The sequence below is a fragment of the Semicossyphus pulcher genome, unplaced genomic scaffold, assembly GCF_022749685.1.
Source record: "Semicossyphus pulcher isolate SPU_LCO1_2020_fin unplaced genomic scaffold, fSemPul1.0.p SCAF_3, whole genome shotgun sequence".
NCBI lineage: Eukaryota > Metazoa > Chordata > Actinopteri > Labriformes > Labridae > Semicossyphus > Semicossyphus pulcher.
This window is the reverse complement of record NW_027211704.1, coordinates 14,920,269-14,947,275: the sequence shown is the minus strand read 5'-3', so window position 1 is coordinate 14,947,275 and position 27,007 is coordinate 14,920,269. Positions and strand designations below refer to the sequence as shown.

Below are 27,007 nucleotides of genomic sequence, written 5' to 3'. Positions count from 1 at the left end.
AGGAGACCTTATGCAATGTGGAGGGAAGTGTTTACGTGAGCTCTGAGGCTGAACAGGCAATGACATCAGGCTTAAGTTGAGCAGCTCTGCGCTGTATTGCAGTAAGGTGCACCGGCGCGTGAGGTGGCAGGGAGCAACGCACGCATCCTCTGAGCTGGACATTTTGCGGGATGCTTTGTTTCCTAAACAAACACAAGGCTTATAAGGCCATACATCCTGAGCAGGCGAACTGCGTCACTGCATGCGCGTGTTGCAGGTAGGCAGCAAACTCTCCCAACAACGGGGAGGCGCGTGCTCATCCTCCTCCCTGCATGATGTCGCCGGTACGGGTCTAACAAGTTACCGGGGATGGATTCGGCGGAGGATTCAAGAAAAGACCCGCCTCTGGGATCCACGTTTTCCTCTGCTCCTAATTTAGACTCGGACATTAACGCAAACGCCCGCAGGCCTGTGTATGAGAACGGGACGGACCACAATGTCAACATCCAAAACGAAGCCCTGCGAGGGGCGAGTGACCCCAGCGCCTACCCGTCCACAGACTACCAGGGGCTGGTCCGCCAGAGGTTCATCCGCCGGAGCCTCTGGGTGTCAGACTCCGAGGAGCAGACACTCGAAACGCCGGACTGTGTCAACAGCAGCCCGGTGCTCAACATCGACCTGCGGACCATCGTGGACCGGAGTCGGACCCGGGTCATACAAGGAGCCCGCCTCGGCCTCCAGGAGACCTCGACCACGGAGAGCCAGGTGGGGTTGAAGAAGAGCGCCACAGAGAGAGTGAGCGCCGACGAAGCAAAGGGGGACAGGAGGGAAACCGTTAAGAAGCCAGAGGTCGTGACCTCGGACGTCACAGGTAAAGCAGGAAGTGATGAGAACGAGGAAGAACCCGGGATGAAGGCGGTGTCCACCTCACCTGGGGGGCGCTTCCTCAAGTTTGACATCGAGCTGGGGAGGGGGTCCTTCAAGACCGTCTACAAAGGCCTGGACACCGACACCTGGGTCGAAGTGGCGTGGTGTGAACTCCAGGTGGGTTCAAAGATCACTCAAGTCCAACACCAATCAGACATTTACAGGCCCATGGTCTCCATAGCAACGTGTGAAGTTGTTTTAAAAAGTACCTAAAAAGTCAGAGAAGTTGCAGGCATGTGGTCCAGGGGTCAAAGGTTAATTACACCATAACTTTGTTCATTTGAAGTTGAAAAAGTGAGATGTGTAGATGTATTTACTGATTATATAACCACCTAGAAGCATAGTCTCTTGGTTACAATATTATGAAGTGTCCACGGCACTTTACACTGCTTGTAGATGCCCTAACATCCAAGACTGAATATGGATTGTTTTCAGATTATTCTGTATATTATTCTAGTTATTTGTTGCCTTTTCATCTTCCCCTCTGAACATTTAGAGTCACCTGTCATTCAGGAGCAGGGGGACATTCATAAAGTAGTCTATTATTATAAAAAGAGTAGTTTTCTTTTTGTTTTTATCTCCTATTGCAGAAGCGTTATGCTGTACAGCAGCCAGATGAGAAACAGTGTTTCCCCATTCTGTTTACAGTCATATTTCTGTTAATGAGGCAACTTTGAAATATCTGTTCCCACTTGGGAGCTGATGAAAAGTGTCCTTCTGAATGTTTCAGTCCAAAGAGAGGAGTCATTCATGTAGCGCTCGCACTGAAGCAGCTTTCCCTCTCATAACTCTCAGCCTTTATCGCTTTAATAAGTCTGCTTTTCTTCCGACTTTCTCAGATTATAATCGTACTGAAGTCATTCTGCTCTCCTAAACAGCGTTCAGCTCTCATGCACAGTGTCAGCAGATGAACAATAGACTCTGAATTATTATTATGGGACTAATATAAACTCACAGCTTCATAGCACTAACAGCTTACTGTATGGCTAATCTGTGTATGCATTAATCTAATGATCAGTTTGAATGTTACCCATGTGACGTACAGATTAGCCTGTAGACAGACCTGTAGACAGTGGTTGCCCTTTAAAGGCCTTAAAATACGCAAAGCTTTTGCAGCCTAACCAGAGCAAATTACTGACAGGATGTTACGTTTGAAAACACTAAATGAAGTGCTGCAGCGTCACATGGTTTTTAAACGTGCACAGGTTTAGATTTGAACAACACACTGATGTCTGTCTTAAAAGTTTGCAATTGTTTCCTAACACTTTATTTTCCCAGAAAGGCATATTACAGCCCTAAAGCCCGATGATCTACTTTATTGTTCTAATGTTTAGTCAATTCACTGGTTGATACTTGTATGGGTTTAGCCGTTTGGTAGGGGGCGAGAAATGATCCTAGTTCAAGCTGAGTCAGCACCTCAACGTCATTTTATCTCCCTTTTAATTCAGATTTAATTATCATCCGGAGTATAAGGTTTGTGTCTTTGAAGTGAGTCAGCATACAGCAGAGTTTCAGAGATTTAGCAAGAACAGAGCTGGTCCTTTTTTTTCTTTTTTATCTTCCTTCTCTTGCAGAATCCAGGCTCACCCGGTCAGGCCCGAGGGAATAAGAAACAAAAGCCAGACACATTCAGGTTCAGACGCAGAGTTTAATCACTATTAAACTGTGCGTATTTCACAGCTCTCGTTGGCAACAACACACGTATAGATTCCAACAAAGGATGAAACTTTGTTCTTTGTTGTGAGTGTTCGCACCATAATATAGATGTAATGAGGCTCATTTGGACGTGAAACTTCAATCAATCCTTGTAGGAATGAACACAATGAGCCTCCGATCGATTGTGAACAAGGTAATTGTCTCCTGGATACATCAGCCTTTGTTTGCTGCTTTTGTCACTTCAATTGAAAGACGCAGCATTATAACAATGTGTTGCTTAAATACGAATAAAACACTGCCTTCTTTGAACACTTTACATTATTAACTGAATTTCTAAGTGTGCCAGTATAGCTATGTATCATGCATGATGGTCTTTGCAGCCGCTGTATGTTCAGTGTGCGGGTTCTTCGGGGAGCTCTAGTGATGATTCAACCATTCAGTCCCTGGAGGTGAGGCCTTGCCCTTCAGAGCCTCTGTGTGCGCGTGTGCCTTGCCGCTGTAACTCAAACAGTGTGCCTTTGCTATCTGTACGCCGAGTGTGACTAAGAGTGAGACAGCAGAAAACATAGATGCTCACAGAGGACGTATAAATCCCGTTTAAAGAGGAGAGCGTGTGCCCAGTTTTCAGCAGCGCCACACTGCTAGCCTCGTTACTTATTTATCCGCTAAACGATGATCAAACATCTGCTGAGCAACTTGTTTACCAGAAATAAGCAAATTATGCAACATGATTCAGTAAAACAGCAAATCTCTTTAGCTCTTAGACATCTGCATCTCACTGTCGGAGGTCAGTATTTGTCTTGTTTGATTGCTTAGTAATGAAGACTAAATGTGGATTTGAGGCGCTGTGGATGTATCACGGGGATGTGAATCCTGCTGATGCAGCCCTCTGCAGCAAGAGAGCGAGAGAGCGGGAGGGGGGAGAGAGAGAGAGAAAGGTTCACTTGAGGACAGCGTGTAAGATGTGTAGCATCTTATACACAGGGAAATAGAAGCTCTATATTTATATGAATTGCAGCGTTGTGTCCTCACCCCTACACACTATAAGGGAGGCAAATATCAGAGCAGCTTGTGCGTTTTATTTCTCTGTTTTATGTGCAAAATTAATTCTAAGAAGGAAGATTAGGTGATGTGGGTGCCACACCCTGCTTGGATCCTCTCTCTGCAAAGAATCATGAATAACTCGCATGTAAAGTGTGTAGAAAACTGGAGAGACATTCATATATATTAGGAATCATCATTATGAAGGCAGCTAGAGCAGGAGGTGTATCCTTCACAGAGTAATCCAAGGCTGCACGCTGCTGTGAATGAAATCTGATTCTCCAGCATCAGTCAATAATCCCTGCCGGGAGATGTACTGTAGATTATTGTGCACGACTTCTGACAAACGCTGAACCTCATCGCTACAGCTGAAATGTGTGTACTGAGAAAGCAGAAGAGAAAATCTGGAGGTCATGTAGCATTTGTGGTGGCCGAAGCGGGCAGGTTGTATCTGTCATGCTGACTGGAGAGATGTAGAGGATGTTCGCTGTCAGCTCTTTTACTATTTATACAACAGTTCAGGGAAGGCAGGGGCCAAAATATTGATCCAGTATACACAGATTCACTCAGGCTCGTATACCCAAAAATGTAAGCGTTAAACTGTCTACAGTAACTATAATCATAAAACATAAATATTTTGGACTACGTGACTGAACGCAACTTTGCTGTTTATCTTTCTTCCATGTTTACCAGCAGCACTTTAACTGATTAAAATAAAGTGAATAAGGCTTCATGACGTCTGGATTCCACTCACTAGTTTTCATGTGTTTTCCTGCTGTGTGTCATAAACACAGTCATGTAAAGACTGTTCAGACCCCCATGTTTAACCCACCCAAAATGCCATAGTTGTGTTCACACTAAACACGAGCCACAGGCGGTTTATCAGAGCTCCACTCTCTCCTGATGCAACACCTGACTATTAAAGGAGCAGGAAAATGTATTGTATATCTTCAGTTACCACTTTATATAAGAGAAACACCAAAATATACGATGATTCACTCGTCCAAACTTTTTAAATCTGGAGAAATTCATCACTGCTGCAGCGTCTCCTCCGATAAGGCCTCAGAACACTGGGAGAATAATGAGGGGGCGACCTTGGACTTTATTATTTGTCCGTTTTAAGAATGAATTGTCTTTCTTTATTCACCACAGGAACGGAAGCTGTCCAAAGCAGAGAGGCAGAGGTTCAAAGAGGAGGCGGAGATGTTAAAGGCGCTGCAGCACCCCAACATTGTGCGGTTTTACGACTTCTGGGAGTCCCCGGTGAAAGGGAAGAAGTGCATCGTTCTGGTGACGGAGCTGATGACTTCAGGGACGCTAAAAACGTGAGTCTGAGATGAAGTTTTCTGTAAACCTCTTTTTATTAGTCAGCGTCAAACAACCTTACAGTAACAACCATTAGACTGAGTGCATCATGTGTATCAAGTTTCACACCAATTAAATGACACCATTACAGTAAATCCAATTTTGCCCCTTGTGAAGACTGAAACCCAAATATGTTGCTCATTTTGAAAAAAGTTGTGATTTTTGCTTCGTTTTTTTCTTGCTTAAACCCTAATTATTTAAGAAAAGTAATTAATCCAGCAAAAGTATGGACAGAGGAAAAGCTCTCGGGCAGTTTGAGGAGATTAGTTTTCATCAGGGATTCAGATCGACTGTGCGTTTACAGCTTAATGAAAGTGATTCATTAGAGAACAGCTCATTAAAAAAACGTATAAACAAAATGCGGGAGGGGGACAGACACTGAAATGTTATTTTGTCTTTTGGAAATTAATATAATAAATATTATACTATGTTTGTCCTCCCACAGCTATCTGAAGCGTTTTAAGGTGATGAAGCCCAAAGTTCTCAGGAGCTGGTGCAGACAGATCCTCAAAGGCCTCCACTTCCTCCACACACGGGCTCCTCCCATTATCCACAGAGACCTCAAGTGTGACAACATCTTCATCACCGGTCCCACAGGCTCGGTCAAAATAGGAGACCTGGGCCTGGCGACTCTGAAGAGGGCCTCCTTTGCTAAAAGTGTTATTGGTTAGTCATCAGCTAGTTGGCAAGAGACACTGTTATTGATTACTGAAGCTGAATTTCTATTTTGAACCTGCAATTACTATGTTTTAATGGTATCCCCTTTAAAATGACTACTTGTTCATATTCCTTTTAAGTTGGTACAAAGAAACGTCTTAGCTCTACCTTTGTCTGGCTCTAAAGCAGCTAAATGCTAATATGTTCACAAGCTAGCTGCTAACCTCTACGTCTACTTCCTGGTAGCAAGGAACATACTGCAACTTTTTAAAGCTTTTACATCTAAAATAGCTGCCTGCTGCGGCCCGAAAACAACAGTGATGAAAGTGGTTAGATTACCAAACAGTAAAATTGTGTGCCAAACCATTACTGTAAGCTCAGAGACACTGTTTAGCTCTGTAAAACAAGGGGGAGTGCAGGCTTGAGTGATGCCTTTCACAAACAGGTAGTCATGTGCTCATTTGTTAAAATATAAGTATTAATTATAGCTATTTTAAACTGTGAATTATAATTAAAATGGATCCAGATCAAATGTTAAATTAAACAAAAAACCTATATGTTGTTTTATTTAATGGAAAAGACAATATTGACTACATCATACCAGGTGGGCAAACCAGGTAACTGCTTTGTACATAAGTTTACCTTAGGAAAGCCAATAGCCCGCAAGCTTTAAGGACACCATAGTTTGTTGCTCTCAGACAGCTTAATGTCATAGAATCAGAAAGACAGGCATCAAATTATTGAGAGGGATTACAAAACAGTTATGGGATCATGATTAAGTAGCTGTGTTGAATTTCAGCCCTTGACACTGTTATTGATCCTGCTGAAATAGGATGAAACACTGAATCTGAGATACTAATTTAAGTCCCTCTCTGGCATTAATTCTCCAGGGACTCCAGAGTTCATGGCCCCAGAGATGTACGAGGAGCACTATGACGAGGCTGTGGATGTCTACGCCTTTGGGATGTGCATGCTGGAGATGGCCACCTCAGAATACCCCTACTCTGAGTGTCAGAACGCTGCTCAGATCTACCGCAAAGTCACCAGCGTGAGTCCACGTTTACAGCTGTTAATGTAGGCTTGTTTACCACACATTTCTTCTTAATTCTTATTTAGTAAAATTAAGATAATTTAAGCAATATATACTGTATGTATTTTAAAAGCAGGTATAATTGTTATTGAAAAGATAAAGAATTGTTACAATAAGTGTGGGGAGTTCGGAGACATGCATAGGTTGAAAATAATGATTATCTTCCATCAGTAAGTCTTACATTTTTAATGGAATTACGAACCAATCAATATTTAAAATGTTAAACTAATGACACCTGCACACAACATTCAGCCAAAGTGAAAACAAGTCTTAAAATGTCATTAAGTCTGGCCAGCAGCCAAAACACATCCAATATTTAATTTATAGAAGGAAAAATAAATCAAATATTTACTTTTATCAGAACTTTTAAGTGTGTCTATTTAACTTTTAGTTAGCAGCAACTGTGGCTACAAAGTGCCAGTGTTGGAATCATGCTAAATGATGAACTACTAGCATCTGAAATTTAGCTAAAAAGCTACATGCTAGCTAAAGTACCATCTGTTACTGTAGCACATGTAGAGAAGAGTCATAAAGTCAACAAACTAACTCAGAAAAGTGTGCTAGCCAAAGTTAGCAAACTACAGCCAAGTAGTGATGCAAATGTTAGCCACCAAAGCTACTGCTCATATCAGAGCAGGTACAGCTGCTGTGTTGCTTCTGGCTTCCCTTTAACTAGTAAATGTTGGATAGATGACTCAGCAAATCAGTTATCACATTTTTTATAACTTGTGGATTACTTTATCACTGAACTAACATTTCCAGTGTTCAAAAGTCCTCTTGTGCAGCATTAGCTTTTTAATCTACAGAGTTGCCTTGGAGAAAATGTGTTTTAGAGAGTCTGGCATTGATAATTTTCTCACTGCTCAGTTCCTCTGTTTTGCCGTCGAGGGGCTAGGTGCTGCTGTTTTGAGACATGTTTTTGTTGGTTTGTTTTGCAGGGGGTGAAACCTGCGAGCTACAGTAAAATCAGTGACCCAGAAATTAAGGAAATAATCGGGGAATGTATCTGTCACAGATGGGAGGAGAGGTGAGTGGAGCAGGATCTTTGATAGTGTCTCCAGGCTTGTGAGACATTGAGACGTGTTGTTTTGTTTCTGTCCCTGCACTGTGACGTTATCGCCTGTATTTGGCTCTGGCACAGTCCATGTTTATGTGCGTTGTGCATCATTAGGTTTTACTGTCACTGAGACCTTTAGTGCAGGTAAGTGCAGCAGCTAGTGTTTGTGTGTTTCCTGCAGGTACTCCATCAAGGACCTCCTGAATCATGCGTTCTTTGCGGAGGATACAGGTGTGAGGGTGGAGCTCAATGAAGAGGATGATGGGAAGAAATCCTCCATTGCTCTCAAGCTGTGGGTTGAAGATCCTAAAAAGCTGAAGGGGAAATACAAGGACACCGGTGCCATTGAGTTTACCTTTGACTTGGTGAGCGAGGTCCCAGAGGTTGTCGCCCAAGAAATGGTAAGAAAAATATTTTGAGTCACTAAAAGAAACATGTGTTTAGTAAATAAACATGCTCCCTTTTCAGTTTTGCTTTTGCTGGTGCAGCCAGGCTGCACTTAGTGTTTCACAAGCTGGCTTCATTTGTCAACTCAATCGTAGCCTTGGGAAATACTCACTTATGATTTGCTGGAAGGTGTCTGATAAGCCCATTGACACTTCAAATCTTGTCCCAATTCACTGCATAAGGAATATTAAGCTGCAGGTAACCATAGCAACTAGACTTCTGCTTTGTACAATGTCACCAGTTACCTCTCCTTAAATTGGCTACAGAAGACAGAAATAAAGGATGATGACACAACCCTTTTTACTATGAGTGAAAGAGATGCAATGCATTGAGTTGCCTTTAATATATCAGTACAATTTCTTGTAGAGTTTTACTATAGACTGTACATAAGAAGTGAGCATATATCCACTGTGATGTCATCCATTGGTTTGTTGCATCTTGGTTTTGTACAGCCAGAAGTTAACATATATGAATGAGAGGGTGGATAACGAACATGTTTTGAGACCAATGACAGTATATAAAGATGGATGACGTGTCTCCATCTACTCTCATTGTACAAAATTGAAGCCAAAATACCCCTGTGACGATCACTGCCATCTTGCGATGGTGACCTTTACTTCCTTTGGAGCCAGAGCTGCACAGTAGCGATTGGCAGGTGGAGCCACTGTAGCCACTTCCGCTAACCAAAACACACACTCAACTTACGCAAAGATCCCAAATGTCGGCGTTGTTCGGCATGGTCAGACGTTCACAGATATGGAAAACTTCAGTGACTGTAGTGATTGTTTTAGTTATGTTTTCTCTCGCTGGTCCACCTCTACTCTGCTAATCCAGAACAGATCAGCTGCAGGAGCCGGATTTGATAACAGAGCTGTCAATCATCCTTTTTACAGCATCAAATAACTAATTAAAACTAAGCTTGTCAGAAAAATGAACACTAGGATGTAAATCAGCATGATAAGAACTAACTATAATAACAGAAACCATGTTTGAGAAACATTTATTTGCCGTGTATTTTGATTTTATAGTTTGACTCATGTCCCATCTGTTAACATGGAGGAGGCGGGCTTTATGATCTATACTGCAGCCAGTCGACAGGGGTCGCTCGTCATGTTTTGGCTTCACTATTAGGGAGCTGTCATGTCATCTATCTTTTCATACAGTCTATGATTGTGACTCAAATTAGCTGAGGTGACGTGTAGCAGACAACCAGCAGCACTCACCGGTCACTTAAAGCGGCCACGCTCTTAATAATGCAAAGCTCTAAGTCTTCATAAAATTTAAACAGAACAGGAAATAAGCCTTAAAGACCAAAACAGATTTTGTACTAGGCTGCAAATTAGTGGCTGTAAAGTTCAGTGTTAACATGGAGGTCTATGGTGAAAGACTCACTTTTGGAGCCAGCCCCAAGTGGCAGTTTAAGGAACTACAGTTTTGGGGATTCTGCATTGGCCTGATTATTACCTACGTAGTATTATTCCACTACCTAGGTTATGTAGACCAAGTCTCTTGTATTGTTGCAGCTGTCTTTACTGTGTAACTCAACCTCCGGTTCTTTGAATGAGGTGTAATGTAACTGGGAGTTGGTCAGTGGTCACGTCTGTAATAATAGGCTTCAGCCATTTACTGTATTGATTGAAACTAGAGCAACTGATCAGTTAATCTTGACGAGGCATAAAGACATCTTAGTGGTTCAGGGAATGAACACAATGCAGATTTATTGATCTATGACTGTTAGGCTATTAGGCTATTAGGCTGTCAATTAAAACCTTGACTCATCTGTATCCTGTAGGTGGAATCAGGTTTTTTCCTGGACTGCGACGTGAAGATAGTCGGGAAGTCCATCCGGGACCGCGTGGCACTCATCAAATGGAGGAGGGAGCGGACTGTCTCGTCAGGAAATGGTGAGGCACCTGTAAAGAAGACGCAGCCGAACCTATTGCAGGTTCCTGGTACAGGTGTTCCTGAGGCGGCCACGTTATCTACGACAGATTATGAGGACCAAGAGATTGAGCAGCAGACCCTGATCTGCACCGTGCCAGCCGCCACGTCTGCCACATGTGAGAAGCACACATGAATATCATCCAATCTTAGTCTGTGGTAATACATATAATCACTGTTCCTCAGCTATAAACAGGAAGAGACTCCAACTATGACTTAGAATGGTTAAATTGGTGTGAATTTATGACAAAAGCAGAGACAAGGCGTCAGCAGCGTCTGAGTAACACCTATTAGTCACAACGAGACAACATCACACATCTTTTGAATTTTAATTGGATGTTACTCCACTTCTCCATTCCCGTCCTCCGTGTATGTCCTTCCCACAGAGGGCATCATGGTGAATAATAACGTTTCATTCACTCTGTTGTTCCAGCTGACAGCGGAGTGAGCTCTGCCATGCAATTAGACGACCTAAACAATCAGCAGAACGGCTCCTACCAGTCGCTTCCAGAGCCCATTTCCACAGCGCAGATGATCTACAGTCCTCCTGCACAGCCTGACCCTCAGCTGCACCAGGGGCCCTACCAGCAACCCACAGCACAGGCCCCACACGATACTTACGCACATGTGTCCACTCAATTGCACCAGGGAGTCTACCAGCAAACCACAGGTCAGCTGCATCCTGGGGCCTATCAACAACCTGCAGCACAACTGCACCAGGGGCCTTTTCAGTCTCAGACAGTGAGTGAAACCATTTCTGATTTCTGCTGCAACTTTCTAAAATCCTCTGAGTTGTTTTCTGAGATAACATTTAAATTTTCTTTTTTTTTTTTTTTATAAAACCTGACCAGCGTCACAACAGTGAACCCTTTGTTTGCCTTGACAACCTGCTCAGCTCTGAGTGCAGAGTGTGTTTCAGGCGCGGGAGCTCCTCCCTGGTTGAGATGTTACGGTGTAGGAAACATTCCCACTTTAAGACAATGAATCCAAGCTCCTATACGTGTACGTCTCAGGCTTCAGCAAGCTGCACAGAGAGTAGAGTGCATCCTACAGACTACCTTTCCTCCAACTCTGCCCAGACTGCATCATCATTATCTCCTCTCCTGCCCCCACATCAACACTCTCATCATGACTCAGCAAGTAATTTCGATTCACCTCTCCTTCCCCTGAATTTACGTCCTCCCTCAGAGCCCCACCGCCACTGCAAGGCTTGCATGTCTCTCCTCCTGAGGGAAAGGACAAAGGGAGGCGGATCTCTGGGACACACACATACATGCTCTTTCTCCACATCTGCACAGTTCAAGCCAGGCTCAGACACGCCTCCTCATCTGGCCAGGTTTCCTCCAGTCACTCCTCTTTTGGCCTCCTCATCAAACAGTCAGCCAACCCGGGTGGCTTCATCTTCACGTCTTTCCCCCACTTCACAAGTTGTGCCCCCACAGAGTCTGTATGAAAGTAGAGATATCACTCTTCTTAACCACTGCCTCCATCACATCGTGAATCGCAGGATCAGCTCCCCTTCCCTCTCTGCTAATCATCCAATGCACAGCCACGGAAGAGTTGGGCGTAATGTAGAAAAGAGGCAGAGTCTGGATGTCCAACTCGTCTCTAGACCCGATCTGGACAGGAATCGGCCCGTCTCACCACAAGACAGTGAGGGCAGACGAGATCCTCTGGTATGTTAGAGAAGGAGGCTTCATTTAGGCTCAGTCCTGCCTTAGCAGCTTTGATGACTCTGCCAGGTGCTTCAATCCTCCGGCCCCCACAGGCAGACTCTGTTCCCACCTAATCCAAGATAAGAGTTTAAGCTCTGGTCTCTGTTTTAGACGACTTCAGCTGTAAAATTAGCAGACGAGTGCAGCAGCATATAAAATAATGTGCCCCCACAGTATATGGCACTATTGCTAACGGAGGATTAGCATTTTAGCTTGCCTTATCGTAGCTTGCAAACCTTTCTATTTTCTTTGCTTGTGCCAACCCCCGCCTTTCCTCACACACTGAACATTTCAACATGAGCTTCATCGTGTAATATTATATCTAAAAACAGGCTCTAGTAACTGCAATCTCTCCTTTGTGTTCCTGACAGACAGTTTCTGCTCCAGCTACGCCGGCCCCTACGCTGCACCAGAGCAGGCAGACAGCACAGAGCTTCCCAGCTGCAGCCCCCACCCTACAGCCACAGCTCACTGTCCAGCTCAGCCAGGAGCAGGTACTGCATGTATCCAGCTGTGACTGGCTCTGACCACAGCTGTAATGAGACAGAAATGGGAGGACAAAGTTTCAAAGTCAGAGCTGCCTGCTGTGTTAACATACGTGTGTTTGGATTGCTGGGTGATGTAAACTTAACAGCCAATTTTTCCAATGACGTAGCATGTTTGGAATGTGGACTAGTTACAGTATGTGCCAAGAGGCGCTGCATTAAGGCTGGGTGCCTGTGTACATGGCAATAATCTGTCTTAATGCTTGTTTTGCAACCAAAATTACCAGTTTTATCCTGGGAATTCAGTGCCAACTGTAGGTATGATATTGTTAAGTAAAACATGCAAACATGCAGGACATTTACAGACGCGCTGGAAGTCAGTCATAGCTGGGGGTGCTGGGGAAAGTCAGTCTATATGATGACGTAATACGTTGTTTTTTTATCTTTTGCATCAACTGAAGTATGAAAGATTATATAAGATTTATATCTTGTCAGCCCTGTGATTGACTGGCAACCAGTCCAGGGTGTACCCCGCCTTTCGCCCATTGACAGATGGATAGGCTCCAGCCCCCCCCCCCGCGACCCTGAACAGGATAAGCGGTGTAGATAATGGATGGATGGATGGATGGATTTATATCTTACACAACACATCAAACCTGACTGTGTGTCAAAGCACTCACAAAAAAACAAACAGAAGAAGGAATACTGCACAGAGAAGATCAGGGAGGGATACAAAGAGTTAACACAGATGTGGCCTGTTCCTCATACAGTATAATAGTACAGTGCAGCACAGTGAGTGTGTCATTTCATACAGGAGATGAGTGATACGCAGACAGATGCACATTCAGACCACGTTGGAGCCATTTTCATGAGGCTGTGTCATTCTATCAGTGGAAGAAGTTGCACACAGATGATCTCCACTCCTGTACATAATCGCACGCTCCCTCTCTTTAGCTCCAAAGTAACGTTTAGTAACTCTCCTTGACTATGTAATTCACAGCCATAACCACGTCACACATCCTGTTATACAGAGTCTGTGTAAAGCTGCAGCAATAGAACTCACTGCTGCTCTGTCTGACAGGATGATCAGTGTTCTGTCTTTTCTTATTTTCAGTTAAAAATGCTCTGAAACACATACGTGTCACATAACTCTGCAGGACGTATCATAAACTATTTAGATGCTTTTGATAGTAAAAAAAAAAATATTTGTATGTCATGTGTGTGTCAGGTGGGTAAATGTGCACACTGAATTCTTCCCTATTTATCTTCTTTTAGTGCCATCTCCAACCAGCTGCTGTCCTGCCCCAGGTAAAGTCACCATCTCTTTTTAATTTACTGCAGGATTCAGTTCAAACTTCAAACCACACAGAACCTTTAAATCACATCACCTGCCCCACAGCTCACTTTTTACAAGGTGGATCTAAAAACCAGAACATCTTTTCAGTTTCAGTCAGAATGTCCATCACAAAATCCATATTCGCCAGTCAAAATAAAAAAAACAAATGTTTGATTTCCTTCCTTAGCTATTGTCTGCTGACCAGACCACATGTCACCTGAGTCCTCCTGACATAGCCACCAGTTTTCCACAGTCAGTCTCCAGTGCTCCTCCCCCACTCCTGCCCCTGCAGATCAGCACACAGGTGCGTTTTTGCATTAGAAACACAAGATAAATCCAAGGTAGAGTCAGAATCAACCATCCCAACAGTTAAGACAGGGTCCCAGGCTGAGTCAAACATACAGGGCCTGTGTGAATGCTTTTTCTATCACCTGGTTGTCTTTGTTTATTTTATATCATTTTCCCTTTTTCCTCCCCAGTTTCCCTCCCCATATCATGTTGTTCAAACAGGAGGCATGAAGCCCCCTCCCTTCCCCCCAGGTCCTCTGCCATGTGCCTACAGCAGCAGTGGCCCTCCTATGTCTAGCTCCCACTTCTCACCTTCACCTCAGCACCCCTCCCTTCCTCTGACCCCTCACGCTGCCTACCCCTCTCTCGGCACCCCTCAGACCCCTCTGTCCACCCCTCAGCACGTGCCCAATGTGGCTCTCCACATCCCACTTCTTGCCATGACCATGTCCCCTGCAGTGCACCAGCAGCAGGGCGGCCCTCCCACATCTCAGTCAAACCTCGGTAGCTTCCATCCCACACATCCCTTACCTTTCTCCCAGGTACTACCCACCCCATACCCCGCCCCCCACCCTGAGCAGGACCTGGCTGAGCAGCCTGTCCAGGTGAATATGTAACTCGGTTATCACTGCAATGGTCATGGGAAATCTTAAGTGTACGGTTTCAATGTGTCTTTACCTTTGATGTAATGCATGGAGGGCACATGTTAGGAGCTTAGAGATGATCAATAAGTGTGTTGACGGATGAACAATCCCTGAATTTGCCATTTTTTCTTGCTACAGGCTCCGGCTCGTATCTTCGGAAGCAGAGTAGATGCAGAATCTACTGCAGCCCCGACAGCGCCAGACTCCATCTCACTCTCAGCTGCAGACAAAGTTAAAACTCAAGCCCCAGCACAAAACCAACAAGTCCCAGTATCAGCTCAAGCTGCAGCCATGTCTCACACTCCAGCTTCAAGCCTCGCTAAAGCCCAAACTTCAGTCCCTATACAAGCTCCAGCAACAGTGCAAGCTCTATCCTCGGCTCCAGTCTCTGCATCAGGTCCCAAGCTTGAGCGACCGAAAGGCCTGTCTACTAGCTCACACACATCAAGTCTAGCCTCGGCGCCAGTCACTGTCACATTGCCAGCTGCTCCTGTCGCAGCTTCACTCCAGGCTCCACTTCTGCAGCCTGATGGCACGCAGACAGCAGGCTCAGTGTCTGAGAGTGCCAGCCTGGCAGCAACTCAGCAGAACCTCGAGTCCACATCCAGCACCTTTCAACAGGAGCCCTGTGTAGAGGTACTGTACATTGAACTATACACATATGCATTTACTTGCATTTTTACTGAGACTCTGACCGATATATCTGTTGGCCGATATTAGAATATGGAATTGGTTGACAATGTATAATGGTATTTATAGAGAAACCTTCTCAGTGCAAAATAGCAACAAAACACACATAGAAAAAGTGTACTCTCATCCCAGCTCAAGAATTCTCTATATCGGCAGCCATATCGGTAATCAGTGCATCTTTGCCCCCTCAAATTGTTTTAATTTAATTTTAATAAATTCCATATCAGTCAGGCCCTACAGAAAGCGCGTTCAAACCACAGGCTGCCTTTCAAATGAAACTTACATCAGTTTTATTCCCACATCTCATCCTGAATCAGCCTCTTCATCTGAGACTTAAACAAGGTCAAAATCTTATCGCAAACTTAAATAATCACTGTTAAAGCTCCTGTGAGGAGTTTTTTGCTGGTTATCAAACAGACTGAAATTATTTCTGATTACTCTACATGAGCTACAAAAGCAAACCAGACCATCAGCGACAAGATTGATTATTATCTATAGTTATTTTAAATGCCTGAAACCGCTGGCGGGGGGGGTAGGTGTCGACGAATCGATTAACTGCACGCTGCTTTTGTTTACATTTTCAATGACATAGATTCATCGTGAGGGACACATATGACTGTTAAAGAAAGCAGGATGAGACTTTTTGTTAAAAAACAGCACTTAAGCATGTACAGGACAAAATCAGCAAAGAGATAAGAGGTACGGCTTTGTCCACAGGGGGCGCCAAAATCAACACAAACCGAAAGTTCCTCACAGGAGCTTTAAGGTCTTCTAACTGTTCTACAAATTATCTTATAGTGTCAAATTAAATTACTTAATACTATTTGAAAATTATAAACAGAAATGTTCTGAAAAATTTGCCATCCAGAGCTGTATTTCACCCTGAACCTAACCAGAGCACAGAGGTCTGTCTGTGCCCAGCTGAGGTGTGCTATCCTGCCTCTGGCTCTGGAAACAGGTCGCTTCCACTCTTATCCAGAGAACACAAAGTGTTTCCTCTGTGATCTCGGCGAGGTCGGAAATGAAACACACTTTTTGTTCTATTGTTCTTTTTATCATGTCCTTTTCCTCCGAATGTCTGCAGATTGTCCTGATTTGTTTTTATGTGTGATGAATGCAGACTTCAGCACCTCTTCACACATAGAGGGTTTCAGTTCGCTCACTTTGTGTTGAATGCTTTCCAACAGCCTAGTCAGACACTTTATGTTGGATTTATTAAAGGTACAGGCTGTGCTTAATATGTGCGTAAGGAGAAGGACTGTTTTCATCTTTTATTTGACATTGCTTGACGTGTATTGAGGTGAAAGTGTTCTTTTGCTCTTATTCTGTTGTTCCTCTTGTTTGATTTGTTTGAAGTTTCTTGTAAGCCCATGTTGGCTGTGCACCTTTTTGTGCATGACCAGTAAATTAACTAACTAACTAATTAACTAACTTACTAACTAACTAACTAACTAACTGTACCCTTGCTCATTTTTCTGTCCTCAGGATGTGCTTCAGGACAAACCGGTATCTTTACCCAGTGTTGCCTATGACAGGTGTGCGACACATTTTTCATTTACTTTCAGATCTTACAGATTCTGTTCTCATTATAACTTTGTGTAAAGACAAAGTGACACCATCTTCCTTCCTTTTATAGTCTCAACTCTGATGTAGCGTCTGGTAAGGAAACAAGTGACGGCTATGACAGCTTAGCTAGCGGAGGGAAGGGAGACGGGAAACCCAGGAAACACCACCGCAAGTCTGCACGCACGCGCTCCCGGCAGGAAAAGACCAGCAAACCCAAACTGAGCATGCTCAACGTGAGTCATGGTTTAATATGTGACTATTGAAAGTAACGATTTCTGTCTTAAGGTGTCAGAGTGTAAAGAGTCACCTCTGCCCCGGCAGGTTTGCAACACTGGTGATAAAATGGTGGAATGCCAGCTGGAGACTCACAACCACAAGACGGTGACGTTTAAGTTTGATCTGGATGGAGACGCTCCGGAGGAAATAGCTACTTACATGGTGAGTTCAACCTTTTAAGTCGTCCGTTGGTTACATTTAAGACATTGGTTCACATCTTCAGCGTTATTCCTACAGGTGGAGAATGGGTTCATCCTGCTGTTAGAGAAGGAGATCTTCATTGACCAGCTGAAGGACATTGTGGATAAAGCTGAGGACATGCTGAATGAAGACGTAGAGGGTGAAAGGGCCTCTACTTTGAGTTGTAGTCCTCAGCAAGGCCTCATTTCTGAGCTGGTAGGAGAGGTAAGAAAGAGTACATATAGATATGAACAGGCTTGGTACAGATACACTACATGTGCTTAGATATGGAGAGAGCTATACTAATGGACACTGTTATAAACACATAAATACACATTGGAAAGTAGCATACTTACTGAGCTCTGTCTGTTGCTCTACAGAGTCAGCAGCCTGGAGCGCCGCAGCCCGTCTATCAGCAGAATGGTAAAACAATGTATTCATCTGTGCGCCTAGAAAGTCCATTATGCAAATGTCACATTTACATATATTGCTAACTGATTTAACTCATGGTTCCCAGTTCTTCATACAGGAAAGAGGTGGTTCATAATCTGCCCCGTAGAGGAAACGCCCACATCCAGCCAGGACACCCCGTCTGAAAGTACAACTACGCAGTCCCCCGGGAGTTCAACCACGACCCAGCCCGCTGACAGCGGCACTGCCAGGCCGTCTGTATCCAGAGGTGACTTCTGTTACCTTAAAGCACTTTCCAACATTTGAAGGGTTCATAGAGCACTAGCACTCCCTTGTGGTAACTTATTGAAAAACAGCCTACAACCCTTTTCTGCTTTTATCATTTTAACAAAGGTTAAACAGAACATGTAGATTATATTTGAATCATATCTAATTTCCTTTTTTTTTCTTCCTCCAGAAGAGGGGTCATCCTCCACAATGTCTGGAGGAAGTGGGGGCTTCTCCTATGATGTGTATGGATTCTGTAGCCCTCCGATAATGTCCAACGTAGACCCTCTGCTCTTAGCTACTCTGTCTCCCCCTGTGTCTGCTCCTCCCACCCTTCAGTCCATGTCCTCAGTGGAGCCTGTGGGCGGCTCGGTGCAGCCCAGCGTTCATCAGGCCCAGCCAGCCAGGGCTCAAACTTTGCCCCCTTCATCCCCACATATGTCTTTCCCAGTCGAAGAGTCACAGGGATCCCCTTTGGGCTCCATCTCCCCGGTCCATGCAGCTCAGCAGCTGCCCGACATGACATGTGCTGTGTCTATGGCCGACGAGGTGCCCTGCTGCCCCCTGGTCATGCCCCTATCTCTGGATGTGAGCGGTTTACAGGCTGGCTCTCCTCTCACTCCTCTTCCACTACAGGAGTCAGCCAAAGAGCCGCTGTCAGTCTCCTACACCTCTACAGCGCGGAGTGAGCGCCCACAGCAGCCTGTGGTGCTCCACCAGCCCTTTTCCAGCGTGGGAGGGGCCAAAGCGCCCTCACTACCCCAGAGCCCGGCGCCGTCCCAGCACGGTGCGGGGCCCGGTGAGTCGGATGGCGAAGGACGGCTGGGCCGCGGCGGCTTTGTGGACAGCACCATAAAAACACTGGATGAGAAACTAAGGAACTTGCTCTACCAGGAATATGCTCCCATGTATCCGTCAGGCAGTGCTGCAGAGACACCCGGCTCCGGTACAGAGTACATCCAGTCTCCTCCTGGTCCAGACAGCGCCGCAGGGGGGTCAGGAAACAGCACGCCAGGGCCCATGGGGGAGGGACGCTACAGGGCAGGAGAACAGCTCGTAAGAATTTAATTGAACTTATATTTATGTTTTATATAAATTGAATAGCTGTTGTGGAGCTGTATGTAATGTTAGGTAGAAAAACTAAACTTATTTAACACAAGCTTGAGTCTGATGTTTTGATAAATACTTAGTAAGACATAAATGTCAACATCCCGTCAGGGCGATATGAACAGTTAATTAACAGGACGATGATTAATGACTTGTAGTTTAATGGATTGTAGTTTCCCCATGACTCTGTTCTGTTCATCTCTCATCCTGTCACCTCTAATAGCCTCAGATTCCAGAGAGAATGGATAGTTTGAGCACTCTGAGTGACTCAGCCGTGTGTGGTATGTACAGCAGACACGAATCAGTATAACAACACTGGCATCATTAACCTCGAACTAAACTTAGAACTGTTAGTTTGTGGCAGTGCCACATTGTTCATCGTTGTCACGATTGTTTCAGCTTCCCTGTCAAGACGACACGTTCCTCACTCTGCTTCCTGCTCTGGAACAAGAGGCCGATTTAAGGTACACAAAGGAGACGTTTCTCATTTCTAAGGGGAAGTCGATTTCATTTAGATATGTTTAAAAGCTTTTGCTGATACAGAGGTACTTCCTGATCCTTTGTGTGTACCCGGTTTGTTCTGTGCTTTTGGCAGATAATCTCTGTTCCTCCTGAAGTGGCCAACAGACGAGATGTGAAGCAAAGGAGCTGGAGCAGCGCGGCCTCACCGGCACACCCTGGAGGATACCCTGAGGACCTGGTTCAGGCTGAGGCCATGACTGCCTCCACCACCATTGGCCGTTTCTCTGTGGTTAGCACAGAAGACGACATCACACAGAGGACACGTTGCAGCCGCTACTCTGCACCTCCCGATTTCTACCTGGACACGCCTCCCTCCATGGCCAAGCGGGGCTCCCTGCCTCGAGCCTTGACTTCAACCTCCGTCCCGGTAGATGTCACGGTCCACGCTCGATTCCTCTCCTCCGACTCGGGGGCTGAGAGCAGCCCTGCAAAGATGGCTTCTGCGACCCCGTCTCATCATACTCGCTCTGAGCGCAGAGGAAGCGACCTCATGAAGAGGGCTGTGGCCTTCCTCCGTCGCTCAGGGCGCAGCAGCAGCTTGCAGAGCTCTGACTCACCGAGTAGGCATGGAGGCGTGCACGGCTCGGCCTATGCCAGCAGTGATAATGACTCGGAGATGGAGGATTCAGACATGAAGAAGGAACTGCAGAGACTCAGAGAGAAGTATGTATAACCGGTGGTTTACTGTTTGCCTTTTTAGCGTCTGCTCATGAAGATATTCCGTCATTTAGCTTGTAAGTGACCTGAATGTTTCTGCCTTCAGACATCTGAGGGAGATCTCTGAGCTGCAGGCCAACCAGCGGGGGGAAGTGGAGCTGCTGTATCGCCGTCTTGGTAAAGCCCCTCCTCCTGGCCTGGGTCTCTCACATGTTGCACCACAAACCAGCCGCAGAAAACGGTCCAGCAAGCACAGACTGAAGCCTGGCAAACTTCTCAGCCCTCTGGTTCAACAATTTCGGAACGTCACAACCAAAACTAGTGACTCCAGCAAATCCAGTGAGTAACTTTTTCAAAAACTCCACTTTAACTTTACAACAAGAACGAGTGTAACTGATGCCTTTGTGCACGTTTTCCAGGTGCTGCTACAGGAACAGGTGAGCCCACAGTGAGTCTAAATGGCTCTCCTGCCAAAGGGTCTTTCCCCACTCACGGCAGGGCCCGCTCATGCACCAGCCACCTTCCTAGCTCCACCTCAGAGCCTGTGCAGACTCAGCAGCCCTGTTCCCTCAAGGGCTCTCTGTCTTCTGATAATATTTATGCTGGACTACATGGAGATGGCACCGGCACACAAGCTCCCCCTGGACAAGGTGACCACCAGCAGCACCAGAGATTTAATTTAAAAAAGCTCTTTGTAGAGGTGTTTGTTTAAAAAGGTTGGGTCTTTTTCTGTGATCTCCTCTTACCCTGGTGTCTTCTTCCCTCTTTGGTTATACTTCTCTACAGGCTGGTCTAATTACCCTCAAACATCTGAGAGAGTGACCAATAAATCCAGTAGCAAGCCACGAGCTAGATTTCTCAGTGGGCCTGTGTCTTTGTCTATCTGTTTGTATCCTCTCTCTTCCAGCATAACTTCACTTTTAGTTTTTCATGTTTTCGTTGTTTCTTCTTTTAGCTCACTAACACCTTTTTTTCTGTCTTTGCCAAACTGTTCTGCAACGTGCTACTTTAGCTGCGCCTCATGCTCATCACTTTTATCTCGTATTTTTGCTCACACAGAAATATGTTGCTTATTCAAACCCACAAAGAGTCAAATTTGATGTGATGATTCTCAGATTTTGATTGAATTCAAGGTTTTTTGGGGGGGTCATTTTTAAACACAATTTTCTCCCGACAAAGAAAGACAACGAATTTTGCCCTTTTCAATATCTTATCATTTTTACACATCCTTTGTTTACTGGATGAGTTGCCTGTAAGGTTTGGATAATCAAGATTCATTTTAGAAGTTATCTCACATTTCCAGTGTCTTACTTACATACATACACATGTTTTTGACTTATCCACCCTGCATTACCAAGCAAATGACGAATGCATGCCACATGCACACCATACAGCTCAAAGATTTTTAGTCCCTCATATCTTAACCTCTCTCTCTCTTACCTCTGTCTCTCACCTTGCACTTGCATGTTTTCTCTAATAACCAAATACATGTTTAGTTCTTTGTTTTGTGGCAGTATTCAGCAGCTTGCTTTGCATTGCATCCTGTTATTGAACGTTAATGCCAGCTAAGGGGAATGGCTTTTCGTCTAAAGTCTTCTTTGTCTTACAGGGTCAACATTGAAGCGACTGTGTCTCGGCAAAGAACGTGGCAGCAGTATGTAGAATTATGATTATATTAAATTAATGTATTCAGTTATGTGAGTTCATATCATCGTAATCAGCTGTGTCATGGTATGTGTGTGTTGTGTGTCCTCTCAGGGTCTGGAGCCGGCTCAGGGGCTTCCAATCAATGTCATCAGCCACCTACAGGTGCCACGCCTCCTTCCCATCAGCCAGTGATGGGACTGGCTCAGGCTCAGGCCAATAACAGCAACAATAAGACAGCCACATACACTGGCCTTTCTATGTGTGGAAATGAAAACATGATGCCTGAAGACTTGCAGCGGCTGATGGAGGACTGGGCCCAAGAGGTCCTTATTGTCACCCACAGGCCGCGCACTAACTCTCTGAGCATCAGCGGGCAGCAGCTTTGGGATCAGGTCGTGCCTCGAACACGAGAACAACTGGCTGGTGCTTCAGATGTAAGTTTCATGCTCGTTGTGTATCTGTATGTGGTTACTAAAAAAACAATAGACACTGACAAAAAAATTGATTTTCCCGATATAAATTAAATTAGGAAGAAAAAAGACACAAAACTTAATTACTCAAATGGTTAAACTTATAAGAGATCATATCCCCTGTAAGGTGACAGCACTTGCTCTCTCACTTGCAGTTTGTATTTAACGTAAACACAAACTGTAAGATTATTAATAGATGACTATACGGCACCATTATTGAACCCTTCCTGTTCAGTGTTGCCAACTGGGCTTCTTTTGATTGCCTTGGGCTGGGGAAAATAACGTTGGGCTGGTAGATGAATCTTGGGCTGCTTCTGTTAACATTTGGTGGGTTTTTGAACACCAAACAACCTTCATCATTTTATGGTCAAAAACTAAGATTTCATTGTTCCCACTCACTCATTGTTTACCCATTTGATTGACATGAGTTGTATTCAATCCTATGAATAAAGGAGACCTACCGGCATTCATTGACAATGTGACATACATTTTCTTTCCACATTATTTAAATGAGAAATATCAACTGAAGTCACATTTTATCATTAATCAATGCCTAAATAATTCCTTATTGTTTAATATTTTTAATGGCATTAAATTATATTCATTAATTTCTATTTTTTATTTATTGATGTTTGTTTTGGCAGTTTTATTCCCCCATAATCCTGTAGCTTTTAAATAGGTTGGATTTTGGTGTCACATTTCATGGCAGTATATAACGTTATTATGGTTTCACCACGCAGCCAGACGCCACCACAATGCCAATTTGTGTATTTGGTTGTCTAACTGCACTCTTTTCAATTGTGCATATTTATCTCACATTCTATCCGGTTATTTGATGCAGATATGAAGCCTTGCATGCTTATGATCTTTTTTCTATTGCTTATGTAATGGTTTTCCGGTTTTACACAGGTTTCTGGCAAGGTTATGATTGGGCTGTTTTTTATTGAATTGGGCAGGTTTTGAGTTGTAATTGGGCTGGAAGCTGTCTGTCTGATCTGGCAACACTGTTCCTGTTCATTGTTGCTAACGCACAATTTGAGCTAACAATGTTTAAGATCTCACCTGCCAAAGGGCTTTGTGTACTACTAACAGGACAGACTTGTAGGCCTAAACAGCAACAAGTTACATGTAGGAAAGGCATGAAGTACAAATAAGGCAAATAAAACAAGTCAAAAATACCCTACACATATACTACACAGAATAGTAGCTCACCATGCGCTTAAAAATGTAAGTTCTTAGTGTGCTAAGGTTAGCCTATGAGTCAGCAGTTTCAAACTTCATTCACCACATTCACACAGCTGCCATTTTCCTCTGATGTCACACTTAGAGTGGGAAGTCAAATTCTGTTATAACGTTGTACTGCTGTTCAGAGTTTTATTTCATGTTAAAAAGACATTTGATAACCCTTTAGCTACAGTTTGACAACAGCTAACGTTGGTTTTAAGCTGCTTTTTTAAGAAAAGATTACCGTTTGAAAGTGTTGCAGGATACAATAGGAAAGGAGTAAATTACTAGCTAACGATAATATTGGATAGCAAACAGTAATTTTAGCCAGCTCAAAGTAACTTTGGCGAGCGAACAGTAATTCTAACTAGGAACTGGTTTGATGCTAACGTAGGCTGCTGTGACTTTGCTGTTATGCGTATATGGCCTGATTTTCACTTCCCATTCTCTTTTCAGTTGCTGATTTATCCAGATGCAGTCAAATGACAACATTGTCAGACTCCGTATGTGTATGTTTACCTGGAATACAGCAGTACAATATGACAACAGTCCTTCAGAGCAAAATGACTGCTATGTGAACATGGAGAATACTATATGTAATGAATTTAACCATACAATTGATTATATTGTATACATGTAGGTACATAACTGTTAAACATCTGCTTCCTATGTAACCCTGTTAGGTATCATCATGGACAGTCCCTGGTCCAGAGGCCTGCAGTCTTCCTCTGACATGGCCTGACAGCCCTGGGTCAACAATGATGACCTGCCCCTCTATGGGGCCCCATCCGAATTATCAGCTACCCTCACCTTCTCCTTTCAGGGCATTGTCCTCACATGTCTCTGTTGGCCATTGGCCTGGGTTTCTCTCCCCCCTTCCTTCAGGAGTCTTTGCCTTTCCTGCTTTGCCCTCAGCCCGGGACACCCCCAGCCCCATTTCAGCTCCATCATATCAGCTGCCTGATCCCAAAGCCAGGACTCTGTAATTTGAGTAGCATTGTGTCTTCCAATTCTTTTACCAAAAAGAAATCTCATTATAGGTCTAGTCAATCTTATGTGCATATACTGTATATATTTAACCAGCATGTATTCAACCATATGTACATACAACTTTTATGTTGTTTGTTTCATTTGCATCAACATACCTCATGTGCATATTACAGAACTTAATCCTTGAGTGCAGTGTAATGGTAGTATTCCATTAAAAGATGTATAATTAGCCCAATCGGGTTCAAAAGTGCAGATTTTTGTCATAGCTTTTTAATGTACCTCTCCACTCATTGAATGTACATAGTGTACTGTTCATTTAAGCTGTGTTTATATAAATAGATAATGTTTTTGTTGCTCATATCACCCCATATATAAGCTGCCATGTGTATATATTAATTCCTGTTAGTCTGTACATAGGAGCTCCTGTGTTTGTACAGTTACCATTATATAATCCATAGGTTGGTGCTGCAGATATGTGTCTTAGTGCAACACCTAATTAGCCACTATCATGCCGTCACTGTGAAGACTTGACATCCTGGTCACTAGGGCCAGTCGCTTTATTCTGCTCTCCGTCCAAGGACAGATTTCATTCTTCATCGATGAAATGCTTCCAGCACAAGCGAAATAATCCTTAAGAGATTTGAATGAACTTGAACTTTATCTTCAGGTGAAAAAACACCTGTGAGAGTGCCTTGAATATCTGTTTCAATTTTATGAGAAAAAAGCATTTAGATTAAAGAATAAAAAAAAGACACTAGATATTCTGTATATGCGTTCACCTTCAAAGGTAAATTATGTGATCTGAATTATGAATGTTGATTGAAACGTATTTGATTTAGCAGCAAACCATAATCAAACGCTATAATCTGGTCATGTTGCAGTTCGTGAGATATCACCGATTGTAAAGGACTCTTGTTCACTGAGGGTCATCGCTCCACCACCTGCACCACCGTCTGCATGAATACACTGATATTCTGAATGTGCTCAGGGCGATGTGGTGACTTACAGGAGGAAACTGTTCAGAGAAACTGGCATTGGAACCAAACAACAAGGAGGGCTTAAGGACTCAACCTGCGAGTCGAAATCATAATCATACCATACCTCTACCAATGCAATCTGTAGCTTTACATATTGTTGCCTTCGTGGGTTGTAAGAGATTACTGTGCGGTTGGTTGTTGTTTGATACATGTGGATGATATGACGATGTAAGAGGCACATGAAGAATGTCAATTATTGAGAAGACATCACTGTTATTTGTACAACGCATAGATTTTGTACATTATGTTCATTAGATAGTGGCTAAACAACATTATCTGGCACATACTGCTTACTGTATGTATAAAGACTGACTTAATAACTCAAAGATCTCGAAGAAATATGCTAACCCAGTTTAAGTTAATTCAGCGGTACGGCCTAAAAAACAACTTTTACTCAACACTTACTCCTCTTTTATAACTTCCCTCTTAGGAATACTTTGTTAATTGCATTCTCGTGCATTCTTCAAAAACAAAGCACTGGCAGAAATCTTTGTAGTCAAGAGAGGACACTGAGAAACTGAGAGAGCTATTGAAAAGAGATTCGCTCACTGAGCTTAACAAATTATTTTGACTCCTTTTTGTTCCTAAGTTTCCAAAGTATACAGTTAAAAAGGAAAGGATCGATTTGATAAATGATACAGCAGAGGCCGAGATATCCTGACCTGAAAGGCTTGAGAGTAACTTTGACATTATCAGAATTATTTTCCCCGAGCCACAGAAGACATTATACAATCTTTTCCACAGGCTAAATAGCACTGCTTGAGTTGAAAGATACAGAACTTAGTATGTAAAATCAGTGGACTGCCCCTTTAAAACCCTCCCATGTTTGCACAACGCCGATATCGTTTCATTTAAACTGAATTGTCTTAAAGGCAGAAGTTTTCCATGCTGACATTTAGAGTTTCTTCTTGAAATCATCTCCTATGCAGCTTTTTTTTATTGTGCTTTACACAGTAACTCCTGTCTTTGATCTCTTTAGTGCTTGCAATGAAAGCTAAATGTACGATTGCTTTTGCCTGCTGCATCACCTGTTCTCGTCATTTCCCGACCTTGTCAGAAAGGGACTCTTTCACAGAAGCTGTACATACTTGAAGACAGAAATAATAAATTGTTTTTGCTTGACACCACACAGTATCCTTCACTTATTCTAACCTATTCTTGACCAAGTCCTGAAGGCCATAGCGGACACCATCAAGCAGGTCATTCTATGGGAACTAAGCGCTCCCTGGAAGGACCGCATCGAGGAGGCGAACGAGAGGAAGTGGGCAAAGTACGCTGAGCTGCTGGAAGAGTGCAGAAACAATGAGTGGCGAGCGAGGTGCGAGCCCATTGAGG

At 43.9% G+C, this 27,007-nt stretch overlaps 1 protein-coding gene across 1 annotated transcript; it reads left to right on the top strand.

Moving 5' to 3' along the window:
- The first annotated feature begins 251 nt into the window (after window positions 1-251).
- wnk2 (WNK lysine deficient protein kinase 2) lies at window positions 252-26,794 on the top strand. The gene is made up of 28 exons (XM_069678225.1): window positions 252-1,023; window positions 4,756-4,928; window positions 5,414-5,634; window positions 6,516-6,673; window positions 7,654-7,742; window positions 7,954-8,173; window positions 10,012-10,279; window positions 10,594-10,901; window positions 12,247-12,369; window positions 13,636-13,668; window positions 14,176-14,589; window positions 14,767-15,264; window positions 16,804-16,853; window positions 16,955-17,117; window positions 17,206-17,322; window positions 17,398-17,565; window positions 17,721-17,763; window positions 17,858-18,019; window positions 18,209-19,074; window positions 19,349-19,406; window positions 19,525-19,589; window positions 19,721-20,310; window positions 20,411-20,643; window positions 20,724-20,954; window positions 21,091-21,189; window positions 21,914-21,958; window positions 22,063-22,385; window positions 24,329-26,794. The coding sequence occupies exons 1-28, from the start codon at window positions 349-351 to the stop codon at window positions 24,629-24,631; spliced, it is 6,696 nt and encodes a 2,231-aa protein (XP_069534326.1). The 5' UTR covers window positions 252-348; the 3' UTR covers window positions 24,632-26,794.
- The last annotated feature ends 213 nt before the right edge of the window (window positions 26,795-27,007 follow it).